The sequence below is a fragment of the Myotis davidii genome, unplaced genomic scaffold (assembly GCF_000327345.1).
Source record: "Myotis davidii unplaced genomic scaffold, ASM32734v1 scaffold129, whole genome shotgun sequence".
Taxonomy (NCBI): domain Eukaryota; kingdom Metazoa; phylum Chordata; class Mammalia; order Chiroptera; family Vespertilionidae; genus Myotis; species Myotis davidii.
The window spans coordinates 1,551,126-1,563,611 of NW_006383019.1; the positions used below are offsets into that span (position 1 = coordinate 1,551,126).

The following is a 12,486-nucleotide window of genomic DNA, read 5'->3' on the forward strand; positions in this document are numbered from 1 at the left end:
GGCAAAGCTGGTGGCTACCACCCATGGCCCCGCCCTCCAGCTGGCTCACTACCCACAGCCTCTCCCCATTGCTGGTCCTTCCCACAATTGGCCCCCCACCCCAATTAGGGGTGGGGCCCACTGGCCAATTGCCCGCAGCCCCTCCCCCCGGCTGGCCCAGCCCTGATCGCCCCGATCAGGTTGGGCCAGCTGGCCAACCTCCCATCGTCTCCTGCTCCCCAATCTGCCCCAATCAGGGCCAAGCCGGCCAGATCCCACCCATGCACAAATTCGTGCACTGAGCCTCTAGTGTTCATAAACCTGCGAAGAGCAAACTAAGTCTCCCAAAGATAAGAAAGCAAGCAAAGAACATCAGTAACCAAGTTACATTACAGACACGAACTTTCACTAGCTAAGACTTTCCAGCAGCTGATGCCTTGAGAGGGAGAGCAGGAAGGGTCCCCAAGATTAGGAACTCTTGGCAGCTGCTGGGAAGTTCCTGTAATCCCTGCCAGGGGTTCAGCCTGCCACAAGCAGCTGGGCCCCTCAAAGCGAGATGTGCCCCATCTTTAAACACAAAACATCAACAGAGACTCCTACATACAATATTTACAGGCACCCACAACCCACAGACAAGAGCTTCACACCATGCTCCTGTCTGTCCAGCCAGACACCACAGAGCGCCCTGCATAAAAAGAAACCACCGAAGCAGAGCAATGTCTCTTGTCCCAGAGCAGATCCGACTAAGGGCTCAGAGACCAGGCCAAGGAGCTGGGTGTCCCTTGCCACCTGGAGCTGACCAGGCTCACCCAGTCTTCATCTGAATCAAAGTTGGGCCAAAAGACTGAAGGTCTACAAATTGGGTCTTTAGGCCATATAAAACAACGATGTTTGATCATTTTTTGTTTCTCTTTGTCCCTGGTTCGGGGACTCCCCCCTCACCAGCCGAATCTCCGCATTCTCCCCAGTAGACTATCCAGGGGAATGTCTAAGGGAGCCTTCTTGGCTCCACTTTCTGAGTTTCCCTAGGCCGAGAATTCTTGTTTGCCATCCTCAGGAAGTCCCTGTGACTATTCTATGGCTCAAACCTGCCTTTATTGGAGATTTCTTGCACACCCCAGATCCGCTTCATCCATCTCTGATGTTTCGCTCGCAGGAGAACGGAACCACAGATTAGGACTCTGCACTCACTTCGTGTCCAGAACACGCCTCAGTCACACACTCAACCCCCAAGGATACCCAGCTGCCAACGCAGGACGGACTATAGTCCACGTTTCCCTACCTTGGCCCAGGCATGCGGGTGCCTGCTTGCCTCAGGTGCCCGTCTTTTGTCCCCTGTGTCGGATCTGCCGTCTTCTGCAAAACAGTCTTGGGCTTGTCCCTGGCCTCTGAGAAGAGACGGGGTCTCAGGCAGAGTAGGCCCCCCAAAAGCAGGTGAGGTTTCCCCCCCAAAAGCAGGTGAGGGGCCCCGCTCTGCACGGGCACAGAAATCCTAGATATGTCCCCAAATTGTGAGAAATGCTCACCTGTCCAAATTCAAATAACAGATTCGGAGATGTGAAATATGGCAAAAATGAGACTTTTAATATGGCCTTGCAAGAGCAGTGTCCAGTTGAGCAGGCACATGGAGCAGCGACCACAGGCTGTTTATCCCTGGGGTGCGAGAGTCCCTCCTCTGGCTCCCCATTGGCTAAGTGGGGTTAATAGTTTTCCCCATATGCCGCCTGAGTCTTATTGTCTCCTATTGGGCCATTTGAAACAATGGGCGGAGGCCTTTTCTAGTTGTCTCCACCTCCCTCTGTGTAGGCGCATCTTCCAGAAAATGTGCTGCTGGTCATGTGCAGCTCTTGTTCTTATACCCGCTCCCCTCCTCCCTACATTCTGTTTGCCCTGGGAAAATTCAGTAACTGTTTCCATTAAAGGCTGACTTTGCTGAAGATGGACCACAGAGGCCGATCTCCTACACTCCTCATCATCGAAGGGGATGTTTTTGGGTTCAGGGGGTTTAGACTCCAATGTCTTTGGGCCGTTAATGAGCCCGTCACGCAGCTTAGGGTCTAAGCCAGTGGTTCTCAACCTGTGGGTTGCGACCCCTTTGGGGGTCGAACGACCCTTTCACAGGGGTCGCCTAAGACCATCGGAAAACACATATATAATTACATAATGTTTTTGTGATCAGTCACTATGCTTTAATTATGTTCAATTTGTAACAATGAAATTGGGGGTCACCACAACATGAGGAGCTGTATTAAAGGGCCGCGGCATCAGGAAGGTTGAGAACCACTGGTCTAATGTTGCTGGAAAGGGACTGGGCCGGAGCAGCCTGCCTCGGGCCGGCCTGTAGTGTGTGGGTCTTTGATTTTGTGCAGGAGAGAGTCTCTTTTATTAAAGCTGGGACAGTGAGACAAGGAAGGGCCAAGTTTAAAAGGAGCAGCAGGAGAGCCGCGGCGGGGCTGCTTTGGCTGTAGAAACATTATGGGAAAGAAGTGAGCCAGGAGTGGGCTCCTGTGAGCTTACTGGAGAGTCAGAGAAAAGGGGGCCTTGGGGACAGCTTCAGGGGTGAGCCTGGGACAGGCTGCCGCTGCCCATTGCTTCCCTGGTTGCAAGTCTCATGGGGTCCCTTAGAGTTTAGGGGGAGCGAGATGGGAGGGAGAGGCGCGGGCTGCTCCACTGGGTCTTTGTCTTGAGCGTTTTAAAGGCTGTGGGTCTAGGGGAGGTCTCAGGGGAGGATCTCAATTCCAGGTGTGTCTTTGCAGGGTCGGGGTCTCCCCTGATTGGACAGCACCAGGGCAGGGGGGTCGTCAGTCATCCCAGCTGGTCCTGGCATCGCCCTCCTGGGTTTGCTGCTTTTCTGGGCCTGCAGCTGAAACACAACTGAGGCCTCGATGTTATCCCTGGGGAGGAAAGGTCAGGGGTCCAAACCACGTGACCAGCGATACGCTGGGGAGGAACGCCACCCGGGGTGAGGTTCCACGCCGGCTTTGCCGCCAGGCACCCGGAGTTTTCTGCCTGGTGATCTTCTGTATCTGCTGTGGATTGCTGGCCAGTTTGTTCAGCTTCTGCCTCAGTTTCCCCAGCCCACTTGCCAAGGAGCTTGCCTGGCTTCTCACTGTCCTGCCTCCTGAGGACGGAGCCAGTCTTGGCGGCTGGTTCTGCTGTGCCCAGCGCTGACTCTCCGGTGGCAGCTTTGGCGGGTCTCCTATGGGGACGCCGGCTGCAGGTCCACACGGAGGCTTGATATGCTCCCAGCTGCCAGCCCTGATGCCCCTCATTCTAGGCGCCAGCATCCAGCCTCAGCTTTGGTGCCTGAACCCCCCAAGGGTCCTATTTGCAGGGTCCTGCTTTGTCTCAGAATTGGGCTGATTGCCCTCCAACAAAGATTTGCTGCTCACACGCCCCTCCCCCCCACGGCTCTGTTTTTGTTAATCCGCACCTGAGGATATTTTTTCCAGTGATTTTTATTTTATTATTTTAAATATATTTTTATTGATTTCGAGAGGAAGGGAGAGGCAGAGAGAAATAGAAACATCAATGATGAGAGAGAATCATTGATCAGCTGCCTCCTGCACACCCCACACTGGAGATCGAGTCCACAACCAGGCCACGTGCCCTGACCAGGAATCAAACTGTGACCTCCTATGGTGGTTCATAGGTCGACTCTCAACCACTGAGCCACACAAGCTGGGCTCCATTGATTTTTAGAGAAGGGAGGGAGGGAAGGAGGGAAGGAGAGAGAGAAACATCAATAGATTGCCTCCCACACATATCCTGAGTGGGGTCGGGGATTGAACATGCAACCCAGGTATGTGCCCTTCACTGGGATTTGAACCCAAGGTCCTTCGTGCCTGGGCTGACGCTCTAACCACTGAACATGGGTCCGGACCCCGACACAGCTCTCTTGACCCACTTGGCAAGAAGCAGCCCAGGCTGAGGCCATGTGGCACAGGGGCTAGGGCAGAGGCCTGGGCTCAGATCGGCCTGGATTTGAACTCCAGTCCTGCCACTCACCAGTCATAGGCCCTTGAGAGAGCTACTCACCCATTCACGCATGGCTTGGCCCAGAATAAGCACTTTGACAAACAGAATAAACCGGCCAGCTGGTCCACAAGCCCCGGAGGACAGGTGCTCACCCTCGGAAAGGGAGCCTGCCCCACTTTTGCCTCCAGGCACCTCAGATTTGGAGGGAAGTGGATCCCAACCCCTCCTCCAACTGTACCATTCTGAGGCTTTGAAACCTCAGCTGACACTGGGCCGGAAAGAGCCCCATTATCACATCCTGTCACTCTGGGGCCTGGGGTGGGCGGAAGACAGGGAGGGGCTGGGAGGAGAGGCGAGGCGGGCTCCAGGATGGGCCGAGCCAAGGCCTGGCACTCCCCTCTGGGCAGCGCCACCTGCCTGGCCATCTTAGTGTCCCATTCATGGCCATGGAGCTCCCTTCCAGCTGCCTCCTTGTCATCTTGACAAGTTCCCTTTGTCCCCTGAGCACTTCCTAACTTCCAGGCTCATCCAGGACCCTCCTGCCCCAGCCCTGGAACCAGCCATCTCACCAAAGAGACGGAGGGTGGTCTTCTTAGTGGAGGACGGTCTTTAGAAACCAGGATGGAGCCGGTGCGGGTGCGCTTCTTACTGTGGAGGTGCCATTGTTTCTAGACCTTCTCTGCAGACAAAGCCAGAGGGGCGGTGGGAGGGGGAGAATATATACACACACACTCATGTATATACAGGTGTCCACTCAATTAACACACACACATTATATATACAGGTGTCTGCTCAATTAATATAAATATACTCATTTTATAGAAAAACTCATTCTGTCTATTATACAGGGTATCCTCCAAAATGTATACACACTTTAGCAGCTGGTAGCTCAATTTTGAAAATGCAATGTATTTTAGTAAACACTGCCTTTATCATTATTCAAAGTGCCTGGCCGGTGTGCCCGGTGGTTGAGCATCAACCTGGAGGTCACAGTTCAATTCCGGGTCAGGGCAGGGCAGTGCCTGTGGTTGTGGGCTTGACCCATCATTGATGTGTCTGTCTTTCCCTCTCCCTTCTTCTCTCTGAAATCAATAAAAATATATATATATTTAAAAATAGAGGGAAGGTGAGTAACAGAGTGTGGAGAGTTGTGATGTGGCCGTGGGGTGCGGTTGGGGTCTGGAAGGGCCTCGAAAGCCAGGAAACGAGCCTGGGTGGATGCAGTGGACACGGGAGCATCATGCAGGCACTGGCATTCAGGAAACTCGGCAGACAGGTTGGCGAAACCGGGGAGTGGTTGGCACCACAGGGCACTTGCCTGAGCTGGCAGGTGGCGTGCAGCATTCTCCGCTGGAGACCTCAGTTTTATCCTCTGAGAGCTAGGTACAAGGAGGGAGACCCACCCCCAGGGCCGCCCAGAGACTCCCCGGGGGCCGTGCCTGTGCCTGGGGTCCCACCCCTCCTGGGTGACACAGCTCTGCTTCCTGTTTCTCCCTGTCAGGGGAGTTTCAGCCTCAGCTTCAAAAGAACAAACCCGCCCTCAAAACAAAGGAAGACAGTCCTGCCTGCCGAGGAAGCAGGAAGCCGCTCTCTCGCTCGCAGCCCAGCTGCTGGGACGGGGCCGCAGGATGGAGTCCGTGGCCCTGTACAGTTTCCAGGCCACAGAGAGCGACGAACTGGCCTTTAACAAGGGGGACACGCTCAAGGTAGGGTGGTCAGAACTGGCCGAATGGGCCCACATGGGACAGGGAGGCTAAGAACCAGGGTCCCAGGACAGTCCCCGCCCCCCAAAAAAGAGTCCATCCAGTCTTTGGGGTCCAGGCCCAGCTTCTCCAGGTGCCGGGACAAGGCATCTAGGAAGTGGGAGGTTGTGATGACCCCTCCTGTGGGGCCACGGTGAGGTCCAAGGAGACATTGGCATGGTGTCTGGCAGGGGGTTCCCAGGGAAGAATTTGAGAAGACAGTTGCCAAAACGAGAGGCGCATGGGGTGGGGAAGGGAGCGAAGGGGGGGCGGAGGAAGTCCTAGGGGAGTAATGGGTGCACGCTGCCTGCGGGGTGAAGAGCTGTGATTTCAGTGTGAAGACCAGCTCCCAGCGGCAGGAGAAAAGGGGGGCGTCCTACCACTGCTTCTGGTCTGGGCCTTTGTAAGGAACGGCCGCCTTCCAGGGCAGCCGGCAGGGGGTCTGTGGGGTCTCTATCTGGAAATGTCTTGGTTCCTCAGACTGCTCAGGGCCTGGGCTCAGGAGTGGCCGCACCAGGAGTCAGGCACCGAGGGCCACGAGCTGAGGAAGCCACGCCCCTCCGGGCCTGAGCCCCCCCCTAACCCTAACCCTATCCTTAACCCCCCACAGCAATAGCATTTGACTAGATGTCCCGCCCTCCGAGCCCTGGGCCTACTCTTGGCCCAGAGCTTCCAGCACACCCTGGGCCACCCTGGGCCACCCTGCTGTCGCCATCCCCGCTCAGCAGTGTGCCGGTGTCCCACCTCAGCTGCCCATATGGGTGGCTGGGCGCCCCCTCCCCGCTGACGAAGCTGAGGCTCAGGGTGGTGACAGGACTTGCTCAGAATGAGGTCCAATTTGAACGTGTGTCCTTTGACTCTAGAAACTGTCTGTCCCTGAGGCTCAAGGACTGGTGGGAGGTTGATGCTTCGCAGAAGGAACCACGTCCCTTGAGGACCCACAGCCCCTCCCTATGCCAGGATGCGGGCTCCCCGGTACACCGGCATGGCTGGCTGGAGGCCCAGGGCGTGTGGCCCGATGGGGGCGAAGGCAGGATGAGCTCAAGGCTGTCGAGGCCCCGCCTGTGAGGGGCACGGCGAGGCTGCTTGCCCCCCCCCCAACCCTAGATGTGAGGAAAGAGGAATGGGGCTCAAGGTGAAAGACCAGCAGTAGAGAGGGTGGAGCAGGCGTCCCCACGGCCACTGTAAAGACTGTGACTTCCCCACTGCCCCGCCCCCCAGGTTCCTGTGCCCACCTTTCCTACCCCAAGATTAGTCATTTCCCACTAACCTTTGCTAAAGTGTTAGCCAATTCCTGGTGTATTTGCTTCTCTTAGAGGGACTGGCTGCTGAGGCCGGAGTGAGCTCATGGGGGCAGGATTAGGGCCTAGAACAGGGCCTGGCACACACACAGCAGGCTTCAGCAAGACGAGGGAAACGTCGAAGGGAGGAAGGAGGACGAATGGAAGGGAGGGACAGAAGGAAGGAGGACGGAAGGGAGGGAGGGAAGAAGGACTAAGTGTTAGCAGACACTGGGGTGCCTTCCAGTGGGACTTGCCCCCCACCCCCACCCCCATGGATGGATGCTGAGGAAGAGGCCTTTCAAGCTCAAAAAATGGTCAACGGTGGAGGAATGAAGGCAGGGGCCACCTTCCCCTTCATTCACTCGCCAAACACTTGTTGAGCTGTTTTGTCCTGGTTTTATCTGTATAATAAAAGCCTAGGCGACCCTTACGGTGGAACGACCAGAACGACCAGTCACTATGGCGCACACTGACCACCAGGGAGCAGACGCTCAACACAGGAGCTGCCCCTGGTGGTCAGTGCGCTCCCACAGGGGGAGTGCTGCTCAGTCTGAAGCGGGGCTCACGGCTGGTGAGCACAGTGGTGGTGGCGGGAGCCTCTCCTGCCTCTGCGGCAACACTAAGGAGCAGTGAGCAGGTGGGCAGTAAGGAGCGAGGGATCCCGGACTGCAAGAGGGTGCAGGCCGGGCTGAGGGGAACCCCCCCCCCATAACCAGTGCATGAATTTCATGCACCGAGCCTCTAGTTGAGCTATAATTGGCTATAAGGTTGTGGTTGTTTAAGCTGTGCAGCATGTGACTTGATGAACGTCTGTATATGAAACATCGCCATGATGAGCTAGGCAGGTAAGGTTCATCGCCTCACCAGTAACACGTTTTTCCTCTTGAGGACTTTTAAGATCTACTCTCCTAGCAGCTTTCAAACATGCAACACAGTGATATTAGCTGTATCTCCGTGCTGCACATTACGTCCGATCACGTGTTTATCTTAAACTGGAATGTGTACCTTTGACCCTTTCCCCCACTCCCCCATCCCCACCCGCTGCCTCTGGCAACAAGCAGTGTGCTCTGTGTTGAGCTACCGAGCACCTGCTCCGTTCCAGGCGTTGCTCTAAGTGTGGAGGCCCAGCAACAAGCACGGCAGAGCCCTTGCCCTCCTGAACCTGCCAGTCCAGAGGCCGCTGGGCCCGGAGGTTCTAGTGGGTTGAGGAGTGGACACAGGGAGAGGGGATGCACAGCGACCACGCTGTGAGAGGTGGCCCCTGAGTGGGACCTGAAGGATGAGCAGGAGGCAGTCATGCAAGCAGCCAGGGCTCTGGCTGGAGAGCACCCAGTGCCAGGCCGGGAGGCAGGACCCTGTGCACATGTTCGAAGAGTTGAAAGGCAGGTCTGTGGCTGAAGACAGTGAGCGAGGAGGCCCAGTGAGTGTGGCGGCAGGCAGGAGGCAGGACTGAGGGTTGGGTTTCTGTGAGTGTGAGCTATACTCATGAGGGGCGTCCTCGGCAATGTTTTAAAAATAACAGAGGGGCCCTGAAGGGTCCCGGGTTCAGGTCCAGGCAAGGGCAGGTACGGGGTGAGTGCGGGAGGCACCCGATCGGTGTGTCTCTCACATCCACATGTCTCTTACTCTGTCTCTAAAAACCAATATTGATACGTTATTATTAACTGAGATCATACCCAGAGTTTGTACATTCATTCTTATTTTTATAACGTATTGTCTTTAATACACTATTTATCTTGACTCCTGAGATGTTTGGAGCTCCTTTAATTTTCTCCTGAGGTGCCTTGCCCACCTCGCAGGAGTCGGGCCGCTTTCTGTGACTATAACAATGTGACTGCCCCGCGTCCTCTCCTGGGCAGCCCAGGGGTGAGCCTGGTGGTCCTTTCACAGCAGCGAGCAGCACTGGGTGGGTGCTGGCCCGGAACCTGGCCCTTTCACCCATCCCACCGGCTTCCGGAGCGCCGCGTGGACCAGGCCTGCACAGCAGCGCCCACCGTCTGCCCCCAGCCGCCGGGAGCCAGTGAGCAAATCTGAGCCCTGGTCTTGGAGAAAAGCTCGGTGGCAGGCTGCCCGCCGGGACAAAGGGCCTCGAACACTCTCCCGGAGCGAAGACCCTCCTTGAGGGGCGGGCATTTCTGGGGGCACAGTGCCTGCTGCTCCTCGCTGGAGGAGGGCGTGGGTGTGGCTGCACCCCATATCTCCAAGGATAACCTGGTCTCCGAGGCCCAGACTGGAGGAGCCTAGGGCTCCTTGGCATTTCCACGGGAAAGGCCAGGGCACCTGGGACCCAATACCGGCAACCCTGCCTGCTGCCCACAGCCATTCCCCGCAGCCACAGGCCCAAACCCTCAGAACCGTCTCAGTTGCTCCCTATTCATCGAATATCCACCCACCTCAGGGCCTTTGCACCGGCTGGCTGCTCCCTCTGCCCTGCACACTGTCGCCCACATCTTTCCGTGTCCGGGTCCTGTAATCTGGGTCTCAGGGAGGTGTTTCTCGGCCACCCCGTCTGACCCTGTTGCAAGCCTCCCTGCCCCCAGCCAGGCGCCTCCAGCTGTGCCACCCTGTTGTTCCCAGACCACCTACTGCTACCTTCTTACCTCTTTGACTCGTTTCCTTCCTTTTAAAACATGTTTTCCTTTTTATTGACTTTACTGGGGTGGCACTGTTTAACAAAATCACGCAAGTTTCAGGTCACAGCTCCACAGCACATCACCTGTACTGTGTGTTCACCAGCCCAAGTCAAGTCCCGGTCCACCACCTCCTCCCCCTCCCCGGCCCTCAACCTCCTCCCCCTCCCCCACCGCCACCCTCACCCACGCTCGCCTTCCTTTCTTATTATTGCCTTTACCCACCAGAATGCGAGCTCCTTGTTCCCTGCTGTATTGCTAGAGCTTAGCACGGTGCCTGGCACACAGTAGGTGCTCAGTAAATAGCAGATGAGCAGATAGCAGTCTCTCTGTCCGTAAAGGGAGAGCATGAGGGGAGCGAGGTGGTGAGAACCCAGCCCAGGCAGGTAGCAGGTGCCGGGCACAGGAGTGGCCCGCACCCTGGGAGAGGCCCTGTGGGAGGCTCGGGGGAGGCCAGCTCGCCTGGCAGGAATCCCCACGTCTCTGAGGTCTAGGGCTTTTGAACCGCAGCAACAGGAAGGATTCAGCTACTGTAAACAACCAGAACATTCTGGGTCCTCAGAACGAAGATAATAGGAAAGTAAAACAAGATAGCGACTGGATGAAATATATTACATTCACACGTCCGCGGGGCTTTGAGTTCACAAGACATGGACACGTTCAGTGCAGGCCACAGCCATCCCACCCTCCAGGTGATGAAACGGGCGGCGGGGAGAGGCGGGCAGGCAGCGGGCCAGAGCCCCGGGCTCCAGGGCATCTTCCTGGAATCTGGCTTTAATTTTCTAATAAATTGGAAGAATTGTTTTGTTTTGTTTTGTTTTCAGCAAAAGTTTTCCTGAGTCAGCCACCTGCTTCCGTCTGTCCCTGGGCTGCTGCCCCTGCCCCGGCTACAGGGCAGGAAGGAAGGACTCAGAGCGCCTGGGCAGGCGAGGTGCCCGCCTGCTGGGTCAGGCTTGGGGCTGGGCCCCGGGAAGGCCATCTCAGCTTCTCTTGGACAATGCTTATCTGAGTGGCTGCCCCAGGCAGCCTGCCCAGCCTCTGCTCTGGCAGTGCACTTACTGCTCTCTACCCAGTATTTCCTTTCAGCGATGTCCCCACTGGACCCAGCAACACAGGGCCTGCTGCAGGACTAAGGAGAGACGCCTCCCAGGCTCGGGTCCGAGACAAAGTGGGAGGTAGAGTGAGAGTAAAACCTGGCGAGCAGGGTCTCCCTTAAACCAGCTGAGCCAGCCCCCCGGCCCGGAGTCCTGCCACTGTGGGCCCTGCCTCGTCCCTCACCCTCGCCCCTCACCCTCTCCCTGCTGCGGCCTGGCTCACTCCCCTCTCGGGGGCTGTTTCCCCATCTGTGCAGTGTGGTAGCCTTTGGTGATGCTGACCTCAGAGGGCTGTATGAAAATCAGGGTGATGCATGGAGAGCTTGCCCAGAGAAGGGGGGAGGAGCCCCACGCTTCATGCGGGGCTCTGCAGGCCTGGCCTGCGGGTCCCACAGCCGCCTGACTGCTCACCCGCAGCGACTCCCACCAACTCGGCTGTTTCGGTTCCTCTCAGCCACCTGCGGGGTGCAGGGGCCTCGTGCTGTGGGTGAGGAGCCCCTGACCAGAGCCGGCCAGGCCGCAGCCTCACCCAGCCCAGGGGTCTCCTTTCCCTGCTCCCAGGGCCTGCATGCCACCGCCTCCTGCTGAGTGGTCACCCCCGAAGCAGGCTGTGAGAGCGGTGCAAGTGCAGACAACTTGAGGGGCCACCATGCGCTCGGCCCCGGCTGGGGCTCCCTGACCCCACCCCCCCCCCAGGTCTCTGACCTGCCCCTGGGCTTAGTGCTGGACGTGAATGCTCTGGGACCTGGCGCTCGGGTCCCAGCCCAGGAGCCCAGGCTGCCGGGGTCTGGGTGCCAGCGCATGAGCCCAGCCGCAGCCCCTCCAGGGACGCAGTGCCCTCCTGGGGACAGGCTGGCCAGGGCTGGGAGCACAGAACTGAGGAGCCAGGCCTGACCCCGAGTGGCAGGCCCCTGTGGAATGCCCAGGGCTAACGGGTGACGCCAGGCGCTGAGCGGGGGCCTCGCCGGCTGAGTGTCTCTCCTCCTGCAGATCCTGAACATGGAGGACGACCAGAACTGGTACAAGGCTGAGCTCCGGGGCGCCGAGGGGTTCATTCCCAAGAACTACATCCGAGTCAAGCCCCACCCGTGAGTGGCCATCGCCCCAGCCCTGCAGCTTCAAGGCACCCCCCACCCGCTGCAGCCGAATGTCCCCCCAGGCCCAGCCCTGTGAGGTGGGAGGGAGGGCAGCAGGGGAGGGCGGCGGGCGTGCCCATTTGGGGCACACGGGAGAGAGAGTGGACATTGGCCAAGCAGAACCTGGATCAGGGCCGAAGGGGGCTTATGTGAGGCCCAGGTACCCCAGGGCCTGGGACCTGCTGGCCCAGGGAGCTCCTGGTCAGGCTCCCAGCAGGCGCCATCCAAAGCCGCGGCCTGAGCATGGCGGGAGCAGGGCCCAGCCCAGAACAGGCCTCAGTGGCCGAGACTCTGGGAAGTCCAGCTGCTCACTCAGCCCTCCGCCCAGCACTAGCCGCGGCCCAGGGCCTCGCCTGGACGGCGTGGAGACATGCTGAGCTGCTGGGGCCGAGCAGCCCAGAGTGTTTCCTCTTCCTCTGTCTCTGAGTTATTTCCAAAGCCGATGGGGCCTCCAGCTTCACACGCTGGGCCAGCCCCTCCAGCTGCAGCCCCCGGCTGACCCCAGGGCCAATCTTCCTGTCAGTAAAGGGAGAGCCTGAGGGGAGAGACAGGGAGACCCCAGCGCGGGCCAAGGGCAAGCTGCCCAGGCATCCGCGGGCCAAGGGAGGACAGGCAGGAGCGTGGCTGTGGGCTGGGGAGGTCTC

At 58.1% G+C, this 12,486-nt stretch overlaps 1 protein-coding gene across 1 annotated transcript in view; it reads left to right on the plus strand.

The window, feature by feature from the left end:
• Positions 1–5,446: 5,446 nt before the first annotated feature.
• Positions 5,447–12,486, plus strand: part of GRAP (GRB2-related adaptor protein) — a 27,043-nt gene continuing 20,003 nt past the window's right edge. Inside the window, exons 1-2 of the mRNA XM_006779297.2 lie at positions 5,447–5,663; positions 11,697–11,794. Coding sequence (XP_006779360.1) covers positions 5,586–5,663; positions 11,697–11,794 — 176 coding nt within the window. The 5' untranslated portion in view covers positions 5,447–5,585. The remainder of the gene's footprint in view (positions 5,664–11,696; positions 11,795–12,486) is intronic.